Consider the following 19,596-nt stretch of genomic DNA (forward strand, 5'->3'; position numbering starts at 1 on the left):
ACTGTCCGTCCCAATGTTACGTTACTGTCCGTCCCAATGTTACGTTACTGTCCGTCCCAATGTTACGTTACTGTCCGTACTGTCCCGAGATATACGCACACTGCCTGGATAGGACCGTTTAACTGTCTGTCCGTGGTACATGTATATAAAATATTATTATAGGTTTGGGGAGATTTCTCAATGCCATAGTGCTTCTCTTTCCTTCTCACCCGTACCCAGACATATTCTATTTGCAAGCGATGAAGTGTTCATTTGGGCCGGGTTTGGGGTTCTCTTTGGGTTACGCAATATCGAGTCATATCATGAGAAAACGAATGTACATAATTATTATCATAAAGTTATATTGAAAATGATAATACCATGTAGAATACGTCATGTGGAATAGCAACAGTAATCAGTATGTTACAGGAGCACTCAGATAGGATGAAGTTGATTAGCAGAAATGGCTGACCATGTGAAATGGCTTTTTTTATAGGAGGGGGGGGGGGTGATAAACAAATCACAATCTGTCTAATACGATAATAAGGAAATTTATAATAGCAAACATCATTATATTACAGGCACATCGTACTTCAAACGTGCACTAAACCAAGAGCTGTATCAACCAGGTCAAGACCAAATCATGAGTTTGGTAAGCACATTCAGCTGCATGTGAAGAAGAGAGATCGATGAGAAACATCCGCCGCGATCACCGGTGTGGTGAGAGATCGATTGAGCAGCATTGCAACATGATCAAACGGGGAAATTTCTAGTTGAATGAAACTGCCTACACAACCAGCACAGGATAATGACTGCGCAAGACCTACCTAAGTCACACTCCATGGTTAGAGGCTGAGTGTCTAGTGTCTACTACTAAAACTGCACAATACGTTGTTTTGCCAGTACCATGACTGCTAGCAGGGGGACAGCGAAAAGGGAAACGTAACTTAGGAGAGAGAAAGAGAGAGAGAGAGAGAGAGCCCAGACCTGCTGAGCAGGAGTGAGCAGCATCAACAGCTATATCTAGAATGTACACACCTCTGTCAGTGGGTGGAGACAAAATAATTACAATAATGTGTCGCCTTTCCGCATAAGTGTGGTGACGCAGTTGTGCGTCCTGATCTTAGGCTTTCAAAGAGAAAGCCTGTTGATATGCCACAGCCCAGATGCATTGAAGAGCTTTCATCACAGATAGTGGTGCACTAGAAGAGTACAATTCTTTGCTCAATTGGTTTGCGACAAATCGGACACTCCTTCATGCGATCGCCGCACATCTGACAAGTTCCATGACCACACAAGAAGATGAGATTCTTTCTCCGATCCATGCACACGGGACATTGGGTCTGAATCGACACAGGACATACACAGGGTATACACAGCAGCATGATAGACATCACAACAGAATCAGCCTACACATAGACACACACATGTCAATGATGTTCTTGCACTATCATGCGATTCATACACTGTGTCATGATTGTCAAATCACCAGACCAGAGTCACATAGACGTATTGGAGTGTAAAAAGTGCATGGGAAGACTATGGAGATTTGTTGATGTTTCGCAAAGCCCCAGACTACATCTATCCAGCAGTCCGAAGAGTAGTGGTGAGCATTCACTTGTGGCTGACGGTGTTCATCCCCCTATCTTTTCGAAGTCATATTGTTCCGTTTGGTGATATAAAATGCCTACAAACAAACAGTACAAAGTGCTAACTTGTTACGTTGCCTTGTCTAAAGCACTTTAATCTAATTTCTGCACATGTCAGATACCGGGCACATAGCAGCTGATGACCTATACCTGATCGCGGATATCCTCCAACTGTTGCTGCAGCATTGCAACATCGCCTGTCTCCGTCGAACCCTTTGCGTTTGTTGCTCCCGCATTGTTGGCTGTGCGTGGCAAGAAACAGATCGAAACAAGGGATATGGTCAAGGCAACGGTGTCTCCATTGGCCACGCACGCACGCGTATACTTGGCTGTTGATTGCTACCACCATCACCATCACCACCACCATCACCACCACCATCACCACCACCACCACCATTATCACCACCACCACAATCAGTCACCAGAGCGACCCACACCAACTTACCTATCTCTGCAACTAGTTCTGTGAGTGGAACTCTGTCCACTACAGGTTCACGGCACAACAAACACTTCTTAACCACAGCAGCACATCCTGTAGCAACAGCAACACAAAAAAAACAGTCAATAAGAATGTCATTGCAGGCAACAATGCATGAACACATGCTCTACCATGTAAAGCCAGCACCATACATGTACGATAACGATGACATAATATTTCTATTGTGTGATGGCTGCCTCGTGACGTGGCGCTACAACGAACCTGAACATCCTCTGCTGAGTCTGCTACGTCCTAAGCTCTGTACTGTGACACCGAGCACTCTCTGCAGCTCGGGCATCAACAGATTAGGACGTCTACTCGTACCTAGTACAGTACTACAATGGAATCTCCACCGGGCATGTGTGCATGGATTTCAGCAGTAAACTTCTTTTGACAGTCGTTGGAATGTTCTGCGAGACCAGCTTAGCGCAGCCTGGCAGCCTGTTTTGCTGTTTTGCTGTTTTGCTGTTTTGCTTTCTTCCCGCACTAGAAGTAAATTAGAACTTTAGTTGTCGGGTTGTCGGAGAATGTAGCAGGAGAATGTAGCAGGCCACAACGTCTTGTATTACTGTAGTGCCGGTGTGTGACTCACGTTCACATGCCATGACATGACAGCAAGGCTTGAACAGTATGGTTGCTTCAGTGTCTGAGCAAACCAAACACTCTTCTTCAATCTGCAGGCATAGGATATACATTATACAACATACACAGCATTACGGATAATAACTAAAAGCAAATACAATAGAGATGTTTTCCTCAAGAGCTATTGGACTGAAATATCCGTCAAATGCACCAATATTTAAATAAAGGGGAGCCAGTAGCCCGCAACGGGAAGTACCGTCCAAAAGTATAAAACATTACCAGAGCATCAGCAAGGAACTTACCGCTGAGCGCTCCACCACTGCCTCTTTGCAGATCAAGCACTTCTTGCAGCGCTCGCCACACTCACTGCACGTGGCCACGTGACCGCACGGAGCAAACGCACAGTTGCGCATCTGATCAGCACAGATCATGCATTCCATCATGCGTGGGTCGTTTGCCGGTGGCGGTAGCGGATCCTCCTCTTCCACAACAGGACTGCAGCAACGGCAACGATAGACACCAGAACGTGAGGCACACAGGGAGATTGATGCCGCAACAAAAAGTGCGGCCCACAGCCATAATAACAATGTGCTTCGACGGAATGCTAGTTGAATCAGTGCAAACTTAGACTGCCGGCACTGCATACACGCCCATGGTTACTCGGAACGGCAATTAATTGTATCATCGCAAACCAGTTGGCAGGAATATGGGCTGCGCACTTTGCAGCAATAGGTTACAGCAACCCGCACCTTAGTTAGGCACCGGGCAACAACTAGATTACATGTGGCAATCATTGTAATCCCACAAGCCATGACACATCCTGATGACAGGGTTGGTAGCCGGTCAACAACTCCAATAATAATGCATGGGCCACATGACCCAAGGGCAGGGGCAACAGCATATTGCCCGAATAGTGAATTGTAACCTCAGTTTCTGTAGAGAGCAGGACACCTGATGACTGCAAATGCAAAGCTATTCATCGTTAAGACTATTCAGCTGCTCAACGCAGCACTTTTTTACCTTGCTTTTGGCTTGTAGGATTTCATCAGTGCCTTCTTCAGAACCGGGTCCGGGCACAGGTCCAGTGCGGACTGGCCTTTGTTGTTCTTCACCTCCGGATTGACGCCGTTAGCCGAGAGGAAGAGTGCTATGGAAGCACTTTGCTGCTTGTCACCGACACCAGCAACAACCTGAGAGTCAAGCCGATGCGGGTGCAGCAGGCAACACAACGGTCAGGTCAGGAATGTCAAAACAGCAAAATCAAGAGTTGAGATGAACCTGCTCAGCACTTAGCCAGCATCTACATACCACCTGTATAGCCAGCTGCAGGAGAACAACTATCACCGTCGAAGAACATTGAATAGGCTTATCGTTACCAGAAAACGTTCCGAATCACCTACCATGCTGACGTCAGTATTGGCCTGCAGCTGTTTCAGCTGTTGCATCGTGTGATGGCGCACGGCCTCGTGAAGAACCGTATCGCCTTCCTTGTCGCAGATGTCCACCCGTGCATCGGCCGCAATCAGCAGCTGCACACAACAGGTCCAGTGCATATACATTGTACATCGTATGCAAGTCAAACACAGTACCAGTGCATATACATTGTACATGGTATGCAAGTCAAACACAGTACCAGCCGAACCACAACAAAAGCCCATTCCGGACAGTAGTTGCATTTCAGGCAAGTTTACACAAGAGAGATTCATACACATTGCCTATGCAGTTCAACACACACCAGCAACCTTCACGAGGCCATCATCGAATTGCACACCTCAGGCTTTGCCAGACGAGGCCGGTGAGCAGAGAAAGTAGACGAAATCTTACCTTGATAATGTGCATGTGTTGTCTCTCCACTGCCAGGTGAAGTGGTGTTTGCAGGTTGATGTTTTGCACATCCTTTTGCGCCTTGCCCTGCACGGTCAATGTATAAATACATGAGAATATATCAGTGCAGTGCAGCGCTGTTTCATCATTTTTCTATACCTCTGAACAAAACAAGACCGGATCATCCAACAAGATTATTCACACCAGTAACAGCAGTACTCCCTCTAGACATTACACGGGAAAAGTCAGAAGGTGGAACTGGGACAGCAGCAGCGTCCCCACCACCATCATCACCAGCACCAAACCATTCTAGCACATACTTGCTCCACCAGTAATTCAGCGACTTCTGTGTGATTGTTGAGTGATGCCAGATGCAAGGCAGTGTAGCCGTCATCTTTCTTCTCGTTCACCAGCCACAGGCGGTTGGAAATCTTTCCCAGGATCAGGCGCATAGCACTGTTGAATACAGGAAACATTCAAGACACAGGACACAGGGTGTTAGATAGAAGCGTCAACCGCAGCATCAACTACAGCAGCGGCAGCAGCCTCGGGGACGGCAGTAGCAGCGGCGGCAGCAGGAGTGATGGCACAATATGCGGAGCATTCCATCTCAGGTCTTGCTCTGCAACCGTACACCAAGCACACTGCATTGCCTCACATCACCAGCACCAGCACACATCCAAACCACTCGCTCGCACTAGCTCACCTTGCATTGCCCCGCAGCGCTGTGTGGTGCAAACAATTGAATCCATTCTTGTTGGTCAAGGTAACGTCGGCTCCAGCTTCGAGCAAAATCTGTACAAGTCCTTCCCTTCGACGAGTGATGGCTTCATGCAGCGGAGTTTCACCATCAACGTCCTGGATCAAAACAAGGGTAGAAGAATCAAACAAAAATGGCCAGGTGAGCGCAAGAATGGGCCATGGGCCATGCTGGAACTTCCAAATGAGGCACAATACGATGTGGTGCAAGCTTTAAATCATAAGCAGCAATTCACAATGGAAAGGAGTCGGGATACTACACAATCGTATGCTGAAAGGATGTGGATATATATACTACACAATCATATGCTGAAATGGGATGTGGAAATATTGTGTAACATAGCATGTCGTCTGATAGGCCACAGACACATATTGATACATATCTAGGTCAGGACTGAGTACGTTCCTACGTTCAGTAGCTTGCCGCACTAAAACATGCCGCTCAGTGACATGCACCCGAGACTTGCCTGTAAGCTGCAGTGACAGTTCATCTTGAGCATGGCCTTCACTGCTAACGTGTTGCCCTTGGACACAGCCAGGTGTACGGAAGACTGTTTCCGCTTGTTCCTGGCGCTCAGGTCGGCACCGGCCTCAGCCAGTACTTCGATGATCTCCGGGTAGTCGCCAGCGGCAGCCAAATGGATAGGACGATTTCCATCGGCATCCTGGGAAATGAGTGCACAGAGGACAATAGTACCAACCAGCAGCTTGCATCATCATTCATTAATAATGTTTTAAGATGATAGCAAGTAAGCAACCAACAGAATCTAACGAAGTCTCAGATAAATTCAAAAACGATGTAAAATGCTATGGTGATATGCCAGGATCATCAGGGAAGCTCGAGAAGCCAGTCATGACACACAGCACGTAGGTGCTTCAGCTGTACATGGTGTAGTGGACGTAAGACAGTGCTACTATGCAGTGCCATGTTACAACTTACCTCATTGTCAGTGGCAGCAAGCTTGAAGAGCAGGTATTTGACCACCTCAAGATGGCCGTGCTGACAGGCTGCGTGCAGTGCAGTGTAGCCGGACACGGCATCGTCGACTGACACAGCAGTGGACGCGTTGAACAGCTCCTCTATGGTAGCCAGATCACCGATGACTGCAGCCTTCACCAGGCGTTCAGTGGTGTTATGGCCAACCTGTGCTTGAAGTTCAAACACCTGCTGCAAGATTTCCGACACTTGATCTGTACAGAGCCAGCAACGCAAAAACAAAAATGATTCGCCTAGAGCAACAGCAGCACCTATTTAGCCTTCTGCAAGAGGATAATGTAAATCTCAGACAGAAACACACCAACCTTACTGTGAGAAATAGACCCCTGCCACATCCGCTTACCAGACAGTGCAGTGGGTGGAGAGACTTCAATCAACTTACGGTCTTGGCCTTGGCTATTTCCGACTTCATTCAGTGCTAGTCGAGTTACACACATTGGGTTTAGCGTCCATCCCGACCCAGCAACCTCCACCTAATCATAAGTACACGCAAACGACATTGAAGATCAAATGTTCAACAACTCAACCAAGGCCATATACTAGTAACAGGATGAAGGTGCCAGTAGGTATTGCATGTTCTCCACGAGAAACATAGCTGCTGCCTGAACAAAAATACCACTTTATCAAATATAGGGTTCTCAATCTGTCCACGTTGGTGTGTGACCTGAAATGACTACAGCAATTTGGCAATACAGCAACGTTCTCAATCTTAATTAGACTCCTTGATGGAGAAGCACAAGTATTTTGTGAGCTTGGCAGACATCTACATGATACCCCTGGGCATTGCACCTGATCGCAATTTGAAATTTGCTACTGTGCATGCACTAGAAACGAACGACTACAGCACCAGCTCCAGCTTACTCAAACTACAACATGATGACCAAATGTAAACATACCTGCAGATCACCATTAGGATATTTGGTGCTCACTCGACCAATCTTGCCTAGAATCTGATACAAGCACACAACAAGCAGACGCAACACGTTATTAACATTACGAACTCTATACACATCTTGAGAGAAAATTGTTGTAGACGGTTATCACCAGCTATGGTGAACATGTGGTGGCCGTGGCGAGTAGAGGGTTCTAAATTCATTCCGGACTGCACACTCGTACATGCATGAACACCTTGTGGCCTTGTGATGTCCCATCGCCCGAGGCGATGATAGGCTTAATGAGCCAGGCAGAAATTCCGATGACGGTTGAGGTCACCACACGCGCACGCACGCGCACACACACACACTTACACACACACACGTCTGTGTGTGCACAAACGTCCACACTGGCTCACACCAGCTTATCTTGCGCGCATTGTCATAGAGACATGAGGGGATGCCAGCAGCTCACTTACCTGCTTCATAGAATCTGCCCATTCACCATGACCGCGCTGCATCTGACGCACTTGCTCTTCCTGCGCTGCTACCTGCACCATGTCACCAACATTAACTGCAGGCCTTGCTGGGGTCGTCTCACCCGCAGGACCTGTGGATGTGCTTGCCGGAGGCGCGGCAGAGACGGGAACAGCCGCAGGCTGGGGTTGCAGCGGTGGAGGCAGCTGCGCTAGGGGAACGGCGGGACTAGGCGGCGGTGGGCCAGCATTGGATGACGACACTGGTGGAGTACCACCACCCGTTACTACACTGCTCATAACCGATCCAACTGTGGTCGGCGGAGCTCCTCGGTCACGCCTGATCGCATCAACACAGGCAATGCACACCAAAGTATACTTTTTAGAAAGAAGCCGCATGGTCCTGATGATTGGTTTCATGTGGCTTTTAACTTGACGGGATGATTGATTAGTCACCAAAACTCAAGGATGCGCTATTTTTTATATTTTTAAAAATATGGTGACGTATATCACAGAACTACAGCAGCCTGACGTGAAAGACAGATGACGTGGCATACTCGTGTACCAGTATGTTAAGCTCTGGGTTTGACAACACGAGTGCAACGTTTCACCAACCGACCTTGCAATGATTCCCCGAAGCAAGTAAGAAGCTGCATATACAACTAAGTTTGAGTTGATTCCTACTTGAAAGCTGACACTTACAGTTGAGCAACCAATTGCTTACCGACCGTGAATTGGGTACACAATAATAACACAGATAACGGTGACCTAAAATCCATGCTCACCCATCTCTGTGCGACTGCCGTGCAGGACTACGCCTGACGTCCGGAGCGGACGCTTGCTGCGGTAAAGGCGGACGCTGCGGAGCTCCCGTTCCCGCGGGCAAACCATCTATCGTGGTAGCCGAGACCAACGCCTGAGCAGAAGCCTGACGCAGAATGGGCGCTTGTGACGTAGCTGCTGCCTGTTGTGTAGTGCTGGCGGTGGTACTGGTTGTGGCACTACTCGGCCTGGTGTTGGCCAAAGCACTGCCACTGCTGGTTGGTGTTGCCATCACTGCGCCTCTCGTTCCAGCTCTGCGACGCGGAACGTCCGCCGAACCCACGCTTATCGGCGTGGTAGCGGGCGTGCCTGGAGTACCAGGTGTACCTGTCGTGTCCTGCTGCGTTAGCAGTGCCGTGGCGGGGATCCCGGTAGAACGGCGTTCCTGAGAGCGTGATGCCACCTTCACCAATAGGTTTGCCTGCACTGTCCACCTACACACAGATTGTATAATCATAAAGGTGCACACAAAAAGCATGACAGAGAGGGGGGAATGAGGAACAGAACAGCACACAAAAAGTATGACAGAGAGGGGGGAATGAGGAACAGAACAGCGTACAGTACAGCAAGCATGCACAATAGAAGATGACAGCATTTGAGCAAATCTTCCGATTGCAAATGTTGGATGAACCACTTAGTACCTCAAACCTCCCGGGTAGGTGACAACAGCTTTTCCTTCATTCAGCGCCTGAAACGTTCCTACTACACCAACCACCTGTAGCCAAAGGAGAGCATAGATAGAAACTAGTTAGAAACTACTGGTCATTCAGCAGATAAGCAGTACACATTCATGCAGCACATGCACACAATAGTGGCATCATTTCATCTACATGTCCCAGAGCACAAGCCGAGTCCCTAGTATACATTCTACAGGGAACAAAGAAATGATACTGAATGATGGTATGCATTACACAGACCGACTAATGGTTTCAATATGCCACATGCAGCACACACGCTCCATCTAGCTGCAAACAGTTCCGTCACACCTTGCAAGTCCATCTCCTCTTAGCATCACCATCAGTTCACGCCTGACACGTAGTCTAGCTAGATAGAAGATGTGATGTTGGCCGTGTGTTGACCGCCATTTGAAAGACCATACGCACTACTCGGTATGCACTGTAGGCAATCACATTCTACAGGCACTGAAGGGTTGTGTTGACTATCCTATCTGGGCTCAATTTATAAATTGATACTGAGTACGCCCTCATTGAAGATGATTCTGGATTCAGTACATGCGATTATAAATTGTAGATCTCACCTGCTCAATGCCAGCCATGGACGGATTGTCCTGCAGTTGCTGGGCATGTTCTTGGTCTATCGACAGGCGCACCAGGTCACCCTGGATCAAGTCTACCGTCGGCCCCGCTGGCTCAGACCGCTGACCTGCAGGATACACACCCACACACACACCCATGCAAAACACACACACGAGCACACGTACACACATGCAACACATACACACGCACGCACGCACACACACACACACACATGCATGCGAAGCTTGCCACCGTCAATTCAAGGAAGATTATGCTGAAGTGCTCACCATCCCCACAGCAAAAGTTGACAACATACAGTGGTTTCAAAAGTGGGCGAATGTTCTCCGAGAACGGGGGTGAATTATGCAAACAAAAAGAGCCAGATAAAGACCGTGACGAGGATCTACAATACTGAGGAATGAATCCATTCAATTGATGTGCACGATGCTGTTGAAGAATTCTAAGGGCTAACGTATGTAAGGGTCACATTCATTTTTAAAGCCATTCCATTCCATACCCTTCACTTTATCTCTATGCGCATGTGTGTGTGAGCCTCCCCCCCCCCTTGAATTCACCCCATGCACGTGTGTGTGTGTGTGTGTGTGTGTGTGTGTGTGTGTGTGTGTGTGTGTGTGTGTGTGTGTGTACACACCTACAAGCATGCGCACATGAAATCATGAATGCACACATATCTATCAGAATGCAAGGAAAACAAGCTGAGCAATGCCATCAAAAGTGAAAACGATTCAGAGTACATTCTACGGTTAGCAAAATCTGATATTTAAAAATGGGCTCCTTCAAACTTTCTTGCTGACGTTTCTTTCCTGCAGCCACGGGGCACGTGAAATATGGTCTAAACACACCAAGTTGTGGTGCATCATCAGATGTAACAGTCAAGATACCACTGAGCATGGACACATACCTAGAGCAGGTAGGTGATCTCGATACACCATGCCTCCCTTGCCTTCTTGAATAACTTTCACATCAACCTGAATACGGGGTACACAGCAACAACAGAAAAAATTATAAAATAGTATAGTCCCTGGTTCGAGTCTTAGTTGTGAGTGCAAAATTATATAAAAATTATATATTGCCGGTGTCATCAAACACATGCATGGAATGATGGATGAGCCGCTACTGTTGTAGCAGCTGACGGATTCCAACTCCCAAGTATACTCATCAAAGGCATAATATTGAAGGGAAGACCAGGACAACCATTGGGCTCCACTGTTTGTCTGTGATGGTGCGTCTGATTCGTATCAAACCAGTGTAAAATGTTGTAAAGTGTTGGGTGATCATACAATTCCACAAGCACGTACATGTGTGATACTATGGTATTTTTACAAACTGTAGTCACAAGAAAGGGATTCCCCAACTTTATATCACTGTAGAACGGGTAATTTTAGCGACGTAAAAACCCTAGCGAATTTAGCGATCTACTCATTTTCGCTAAAGTTTCAAGTCGCTAATCCATCAAGACATTAGTAGTGCACTGGTGATCCATGGGTAAAATCGCTAAAATAAAACGTCGCTAACCGGTTGACAATGGGAAAAACGCTAAAATTCATAGTCGCTAAAATTACCCGTTCTACAGTATTACAATCTACCCTCTAAATTTTCCAAATCTTTGTTCCTAAAGAAAAATTCCCCCAACTTTCCGGGGCATTTCCCAAAAAGCCCCCCCCCCCCCCCAAATGCATACATCAACCAACTTCAAAACTTCTTCCGATGCCTCTGCACATATACATGTACAAGCAATCGCTAAACACCCACGAGCTACCCCAGGATACTTCAAGACTATCCTAGTTGGAATCTGTGTACATCATGGTCAAAGACAAAGAGCTATTTACAATCATCGGACTCCCTCCAACTTACCATGCAGTGATTACATTCGCACATGCTTGGTAGTACCACTGCATGTTTTAGAAAGGGTTTGATCACACTCCCTTCCCCAAAGTTCCACAATGAAAAATTGCACAGAGGTTTGCATACAGAGCCAGACATGAGCTAGACATGATGCACGTGGAGCCGCCGGGTGGCAGTCACGGTAGCAGTAACTGACCATGCCTTGGAAGCCCAGCCTGTAGAGATTCTTAGTGCTGCTGGCCCACTGGACTTGCACAGCACTGCGCGGCCGCGCTGGGCTCCAGTCCTGGATCTCGTAAATCTTGCCCACGCGCCCAGGACCACCTGCACACAAACCACCCATATTCATGTACACGGAAGAACATGCCATAAATGGCCATATTGAATTGCTGGCTAGGACCACCCATTTCTAACAAGGTGGCGGCTCTGCAGATAGATGGGACTAACCACGGCCAAGTTGCCTCCGATAAGTTACAGTTTAAACTTTAAACTCAGGGTGTTCAGCACTAAGGAGCAATACGAGTCACGGTCAAAAGTAAGGCGCGATCTTCCAAATGTGTTATGTCACACCATGAAGAGAAAGAGAAAGAAAGAAAGAGAGAGAGAGAAAGAGGCAGAGAGCAACAGGACTGGTATTTTGCGAGGCACTAGAATATATATGCTAGATCTCCGCTCTTGTCGGGTCGCACATTGCCATCATCATGAGCCTACTGTTTTCCAGTAAAATTCGGCATCAGGGTCACCAGCGAGAATGTGGCCTCATCGAAATATTTTTTTATGAATGATTGCATTGGCTCGCTATAGTGGACATTGACATCATCATCATCATCATCATCATCATCATCATCATCATCATCATCATCATCATCATCATCATCATCATCATCATCATCATCATCATCATCATCACAACCATCATCATTCTAATACAGAGAGGTATTATTCCCTTACCATCCTGGTTCTCCCATTCCCAGTCTGTTCCACGCACAACCTTGGCTCCTGGAAAGAAACCTTTGAGCTGCATCTTTTTGCTTTTGGAGCGCTTCTCCAAAGGCTCCGTCCTGTACAACAACAAGAGATCGTCACATGCAAGCACAGACAACGAATACGAAATCAAGCATTGTTTGGATATAGGAACATTGGGAACAGGATTGTTGTACAGGATTTGTCATTTTCGTTAAAATTCAACTCCGTTATCTTTGCACAGAAAACACAGGGCCATATTACTGGGATTTCAGGTGGTCCGGCCAAGTGGGATACTTGGCCGGAAAGAGCATTATTGACAAAAACGCGTTTCGCGAGAATTGGGCCGGTCGACTTTGTTCGAAATAAGGTCCAGCAATGGCCGGACCAAGTATTTCAATAATCATTGAACCATAGGCGTGGAACATTCAAACATATCTTTAACCAGGCCTAACCAAAGAGAAGTATTGTGGATACAGTGTACTGGTGCTGGGACTCCACAACGCTATCTATAAAATAATTATGTATGTACGGGTACACATCACTAACTCCAGACCTTGTCGGAGTGTAGGCAATACTACGAACGTGAGAAAGGAAGAATGTCGTGCACACCTCTGATAACAGGACTACTCTATCTGATAAATAATACATGAGAAGTGGATTGTATTTGCACACTAACTTTGTCAGCATATCTCTGGCGCTACAACACTGCCCCCACTGCGTTTTATAGTCATGTTCCGGTGAGTACCACCTAATACCCACCTCTCCATTCTTGCTTCAGAAGCACACCCGTCTGCCTACTTCCTAGCAATTATATCTAGGTAATTGAATGACACTGTTAGCAGGGGGCAAGCTGTGGGCAAAAATATTAACACAATAATGGAATATATCCGGTGCAAGATTATACTGGTTGATGTCACGCACGAGTTTTACAATTATTTCATGCAATGGTGTCGATGACAGTATGGGTAGAAATGATTTTGTGTTGCATTCGCTGCGCACTCGCCATGTGGCTTACCGTTCGCCCCCTGGCAAGGTCTGTCGCAGAAAGCGATGTTTGAGGTTGTGCTTGTCTCCATGATAGCACCACGAGCACAAGTCCACGTCCTGGCAAGCAGTGCAAGTGAACCGCTGGCCGCAGATCGGACTCAGCGAGCAGCCTTCACAAGTCGTACCCTCGTGAGGCTGGCCTGCAGCAAGCAAGCAGTCAACAGTCAACACACAGCGGCGTCTTCTAAACGCGACGACGCTGAAAGTCTACACAACAATAATACGCCACTACTATGTAGCACCACTCACGTTGTGACTAGTGGTCATACTGCAGAAAACACAAAACTCAGCAACAACAAAGCGGTATTAGGCACCGTTACGCTAACATGAAAGGCAATGTGCTGTAGAAACGAACTGCTTGCTTTCCTTCTGTGAGCCACATCGACCTGAAGTACATTGTAGTCAAAGACGAGTCCCGCTTGTCTATGAACGCTTGAACGCTAGTAAACTAACACTACAGACTACACACCCCTCCTCGGGAGGAACTGTTCTTTCACTTCGAAGCACGCGACCGTTGCGCTTCGGAGTTCCTGCAAGTCAGAGCTCCCCCGACGCACGGCTAGCAAGCGGGCCACAACAGAGCGGCAGCAGCAGCAAGCGATAAGCCACACACCAGCAGCATCAGCACGTACCAGCAGGACTACTGTCCCATACACGCAGGTCAAATGCGCCAGCGCATCTGTAGTTGGCCGATGTGCCGTTATCCCAAATGACAACCACATCTCGCGTCCCTTCGAACGCGCGCACCGTTCCGCAGTGACCCTCGCCTCCATCCTGATTTTTCCATTTCCAATCAGGACCGCGTATGACGCGTGCTCCGATCAAGCCTTGCATTGACACTGAATGACCTCCGCCAAACGAGATTGCTTGGCAAATCACTTTCCTCAGAAGCGCTGGAAGTGGCAACTGCGACAGCAAACAAACTTTCGCACCACCGACCTCAGGAAAACGTGAGAACGAGGCAGGTCTGCAAGACCAAGATGACCCAGGCACATGTACTAGGTCGAGGTACCTCTCAGGTCATTCCGGGATCATCGCACCCTTCTCTTCCAACGCTCTTGAGGGCGGCTGCAAGCAGTGCTAGCAAACGAAAAGAAACACACGACCTAACACGATCTGAAGGAAGTATTCCGCTACGCTGCGGCCTGCAAAGATGGGCAGCCGACACGACATTCGTGTCGAGAATTTTGCACCTTTTTGCAGCTCCGTGTCCAGCATGCATGCACGCGTGCTAACTGACACTACACACCATGCCAGGCAGTACAGTGACCAGTGACCTGGTGACAGTTTCTACAGCTTTATACCAGGTCCATGGTATACTGTTGTTAGTAGAACTGCGTGTAGACCGTAGACTAGACTAGTGTACTGTGCTGTAGCTAGCTAGCTACACTCCGAGTGGGCAGATCTACATAAACCGCACGGACGGTGCAGTACATGCCAGTCCTGCAGTACTCAGCCAGTACTAGGCAGTAGTGCCATGGTGCAGAGCTGCTCAATGAAATCCGATCAGGTGAGGCAAGTGAACGTTAGTACCACCAGGTCAGGCTACACTACAGTGCTGCCAAAGAAATCCGACCCACGAGTCCAAAGCAGCACATCAGGATTGAAAAATCCATCTCAGGCGTCAGGGCCATAACCACTGAAACCAGGGCCACAGCCACAGTTACAGCCTCACTGGCCCTCAGTCATACTCATAGTCATACTCATACTCATAGTGATAGTCATCATTCATGGTCATAGTCATACAATGATACACTGCATAGTACAGGGCCTTTTTCATCGCGAAAAACAGCCATGACTGCACCGTGCACGCGTGATGTACTACAACGACACAAAAACTACACAAGACTCAAGAGAGAGCTACAATAACATTTTCGCTCTGTTGTTGCGGAAGGGACAAGCCCTTCGCTACTAATGCACGTAAGTGGCGTAACAAGACCTACATGACTAGTATTAGTAAGTAGCTGAGTAGCTGAGTAGAAGACTGTCCACGATCAGCCTGCCAACCATCCCGATTTGACTGTACTGGGACCGTCCCGATATTGAGGGTGGTGTACTAGTCATGTTCATAGTACCTATATATAATTATGTATCACTATTGTCATTGTCCCGATCTCAGGTTTGCAAATGCGGCACTTGGCACTACTACTCGTAGTACTAGTATTAAATCATAAAATGGCAGGTATGATCTGATGATGCCGGATCTAGCTACAACTAACTACTGCAACTAACTAAATAATTTACTTTAGTCTTTAGTCTATACACAATACAGTACTACTAGTACTAGAGTACTAGGAGAAGATCGCGCGTGTGTGGAACTGACTGTGGATGTCACTGGATGATGTGAGGCTTGACCAGGCTTTCACGACTCCCTCGTCTAGACTACCTGGACTACAGTCTACAGTGAAGCAGTGAACATGGTGAAGTAATACAACATGACTGTCAGTGTCAATCATGTAGTAAGTGATCTACCGTCCTCCAACAGTCCAAGCAAACTCCATGATTATAAAATCAGTCCTACGAATACCGGTATTACTGTACGGTCCTCCGCTATCTACTGTGACTACATGCACACCACAACGACTTTCTAGCACCTCCTTCACTCGGTCACGTCACCTGGTCACACCGGAAGCCTTCAAGGGAGCGACATGTCCGTGTGTGGGCTCGTGCCAGTACATGACTGTAGAGCGTAGTGGACCTTCAGAGCACGGCGAGCGGAAGGCTGTGAGTGTTAGGCGGGTGCGGACCTGGTCACAGCTAACACAAGTAAGCGGGTCTTTCAGTCATTGCATGTCACACTGGCGTATACCATGGTATACATGTACATAGTCATTTGGTTGAAAACATGTTGCTTGGTTGGGGCACTGTTTTCAACACAGACTGTCACCAGTGGTCACTGTCTCAGCACGGGAGTCCTCCGCCTTGTAGCATGCAACCAAAAATTGTCTTGTATCTGTGCCTGTGGGATGCTTGGGATGGGAGCAAGGCAATTTTGTTGCATGGACGATGCTCCATACAGGTGATAACTGACATAATTATGTACACTGTACTTGGCATGATAATAGCATAAGGTGAATGGCACATCACCCATTTACAAGACATTGTACATCAGTACAGTATCCGCCAGGTAAAGCTCTGGCATCCAATGATGTCTATGCCGGTGAAATATATACCCACGGCTACACATTGCAGATCCGCGCACTGGGTAGGTGAAATGATCACCTTTCCGTTCCCGCAGCTGGGATGCCACCACCCCATGATCAGACCCTGTCCACAGATGAAGCGCCTAAAATAAATGGTGCCGGAGGATAGAATGTAGATCAGGGAGTCGTCAAATACCGGTATTTGACGACTCCCTGATGTAGATCAGAGGCCATGAACCACGCAGAGGCCCAAATCAGGGAGTAGTATCTTGGTATTTTAACACTCCCTGGCCGAAATCCAATTTTCTGTGTCCATACTACTCTTCTAAAGGCAGCATTTGCGACTGGGTCGCAAGCCGGTTGCAAAATCCAGCCGTTTGGTCCTGGTAGCTCCTGCTACGGTGTGTATGTAAAAAAAAAGAAGAAGTGTAGGTGCATGTATAATAATTATGCACGTCTATGTTATTACAACATGCATGTCAAAAGGCCTGCGACTAGAGTGGCCAATCAATGTGAAGAGAAATGTAGGAAGGTCACTACCCGGTACCCAGAACCATCCATGGCGGTGAAAAAAGAGAGAAATGCCGGAAGATAGAATTTGATGTCATTGCCTTCCCTGTGTGAGAGATTGGCTGTCGTCGTGTGAGTATGTTATTATTCTTATTATTGTGAGTATGTTTACGCCAGGGAGTCGTCAAATACCGGGAGTGGAAACGAGATGCGCGAGCGTGATCCATGCTCGCCTCGCGCTGGAGCACGCCGATTTTTTTCAAATAATCTTTTTTGTGCCACATTCACCAATTCCGCGGGATTTTCAAAATGTCAAAATTTATTTTGGTTCTTCCTGCAAGCGGAGCAGTTTAGACGTCTCGACCATACATAAGCCTTCTCGTCAGATTTCCGCTTCCCTTTTGTAGTATTATCACTCTTCGTCGTGGATTCGTCGGCAGTGCATGGTCATGCTGGACAGGGAGATATCGGTAGCCATTTTACGGCTGATGTTTTAGGAACTTGGGCGAGAGGTGAGTAAAAACCAAGCTTTATCGAGTGAATACTTCTATCACTGAATAGCTTTGTTTTGGTTTGTTACACATGCATGCTGCATGTACAGAGCATTCGATTTATCAACCTGCAGTCAAGTACAGACCCAGGGAAGCTTCTCTTTTACTTGCCCAATGATCGTGCATAAAATTTTATGTGAAACTCGTAAAATGAAATGCAATGGTAGATTTAAGAAACTATGTGATGGTCAGGAATCAGGATACACATGGCATTCTCTACCTGGATGAATACTTGTGACAATTTTAATATAGAAATACTGCGCTGTTTTCCGTGTGCGTTTTGTCCAGACCTGGAGACCACATCAGCTGTGTTTTCAAGTTTAATTTGCGGTACAGTAGTGGCAAGAAAGCCGTCCATCATGCCAGCATCATCCGCAGGAGCTCCCCAGCCCACCGCCATAGTCAACTGCACTGCAGAGACACCTAAAATATACCATGGTGGTTGGTGTTTTGTTGCGGTGAGAAGAGAACTGGAAGCTAGCAGAAAGCCTGAGTTAACTAGCCTCAAGCCGGTGTTGGCGACTTTCGGCCATGAAATTCTGGCCAACATGTCTCCGAATCTACCAAACTTTGAAAAGATAATTGAATCTAAGACACATGAGCATCCACCGTGTGTGTGCATGCACAGTGTGGGCATGTCAGTATGTGTGTGTGTGTGTGTGTGTGTGCTGCCAAAGATGGCTCTCTCGTCGTGCCGATTGAATAGGGTCCCTAATCTCTTGGCAGACTACCGACTTTCTGCCGTCGCTTCCATGTTGTCGGTCCCGCAAGGGGACAGGTGACCGTAATGGCAGTGTTTACCAGGACCAGGTGTGTGTGTGTGTGTGTGTGCATGCATGCATTCCAGTGTGTGTGTATGTGTGTGAATGTGCGTGCATGCGCAGTTCGTGCATGCCGTGTGTGTGCATATGCAGTTTGTGCATGCCAATGAGTGTGTGCGCACCCGTATATTGGTGCGTGCATGTACGCATGCCTAACTGCTGACACCCAAAGTTGGCAAAGAGAAGCGAGACAGAAAGAGAGAGGGATTTAGAACAGTTTAATTCGGTGTGCATTGTCAATTCTGCGATACTCGCCACAATCGGCCAAATCTGTAATTGGATTCTCAGTGTTGGTGGTGCATATACATGTCATGCTTCCTCTTGACGTGAGACATACTGAAAGCGGTGATGTTCTCTTACACTGAAGAAGAAAATAAGAGAAATTCCTTGACTTTATAATAATGTGGTCGTCATTAAAAAACAATAATGTTTTAGAAACAAAGGGTCCCTCAAAAAGTCAGTGGCATATCATCTTACACCGAGAAAATTCACAGGTAGCACCTATATGGAAAGGACAATGGTTACGAGAAGTTTTTTCGTGGGTCGAACCAAGTGGCTTTGATTACTGAGGCTGAGCTATTTTCCTCGATAAATTACATCAAAAGTCACGTTACTATCCGCGCGTGAATCGGGCCTCCAGTCATACATCGCAACACTGCGATAACGCCTACCGATAAATTAGGTGTCCTCCTACTAGTAAACGAGCAGACCACTGCAAATATCTCTGTATACACGTTCTGATGGACGCTTTCTCCCAAAAAATACTCAAGGCTACTCTAAATTGCATTTGACGACGCTGAGGTACTCAAGGCACTGCAAAAATTTTGCGCGAGGCGAGCATGGATAATCAAGATTAACGGCGTTTCCGGTCCCGGTATTTGACGACTCCCTGGTTTACGCATGCGAGCACTTCCGGAGCTGGCATGCCCACACTGTTTTTGATTGCTTCTGCCGAATTGAAGTTTGCGAAGGACGAAGATAAAACTACTTCAAGTATA

At 47.3% G+C, this 19,596-nt stretch overlaps 1 protein-coding gene and 1 long non-coding RNA gene across 2 annotated transcripts; one reads left to right on the forward strand and one right to left on the reverse strand.

Moving 5' to 3' along the window:
• Nucleotides 1-300: 300 nt before the first annotated feature.
• LOC135830867 (E3 ubiquitin-protein ligase mib1-like) lies at nucleotides 301-14,739 on the reverse strand. Its single transcript, XM_065343075.1, has 23 exons — nucleotides 14,206-14,739; nucleotides 13,542-13,713; nucleotides 12,512-12,621; nucleotides 11,757-11,884; nucleotides 10,617-10,683; nucleotides 9,697-9,821; nucleotides 9,080-9,153; nucleotides 8,402-8,872; nucleotides 7,620-7,956; nucleotides 7,165-7,218; nucleotides 6,651-6,741; nucleotides 6,212-6,462; nucleotides 5,739-5,936; nucleotides 5,219-5,370; nucleotides 4,833-4,968; nucleotides 4,513-4,599; nucleotides 4,089-4,217; nucleotides 3,709-3,878; nucleotides 2,991-3,183; nucleotides 2,699-2,780; nucleotides 2,074-2,160; nucleotides 1,779-1,870; nucleotides 301-1,322 (listed from the first exon to the last, which is right to left on the reverse strand). The coding sequence occupies exons 1-23, from the start codon at nucleotides 14,405-14,407 to the stop codon at nucleotides 1,182-1,184; spliced, it is 3,549 nt and encodes a 1,182-aa protein (XP_065199147.1). The 5' UTR covers nucleotides 14,408-14,739; the 3' UTR covers nucleotides 301-1,181.
• A 2,659-nt stretch (nucleotides 14,740-17,398) lies between these two features.
• LOC135807023 (uncharacterized) lies at nucleotides 17,399-18,371 on the forward strand. The gene is made up of 2 exons (XR_010551417.1): nucleotides 17,399-17,738; nucleotides 18,066-18,371. It is a non-coding gene; the product is annotated as an uncharacterized LOC135807023 (long non-coding RNA).
• Nucleotides 18,372-19,596: the final 1,225 nt, after the last annotated feature.

The sequence above is a fragment of the Sycon ciliatum genome, chromosome 1, assembly GCF_964019385.1.
Source record: "Sycon ciliatum chromosome 1, ocSycCili1.1, whole genome shotgun sequence".
Classification (NCBI taxonomy): Eukaryota; Metazoa; Porifera; class Calcarea; order Leucosolenida; family Sycettidae; genus Sycon; species Sycon ciliatum.

Bases quoted from the DNA above. Each gene is read 5' to 3' on its own strand.
- LOC135830867 (XM_065343075.1), bottom strand. From the start codon at position 14,407: ATGCAAGGCTTGATCGGAGCACGCGTCATACGCGGTCCTGATTGGAAA. The intron at 13,714-14,205 runs GTACGTGCTGAT...TGCTTGCTGCAG, and splicing joins ATGGGACAGTAGTCCTGCTG to GCCAGCCTCACGAGGGTACG. The intron at 7,219-7,619 runs GTAAGTGAGCTG...TGCTTGTATCAG, and splicing joins GGGCAGATTCTATGAAGCAG to ATTCTAGGCAAGATTGGTCG.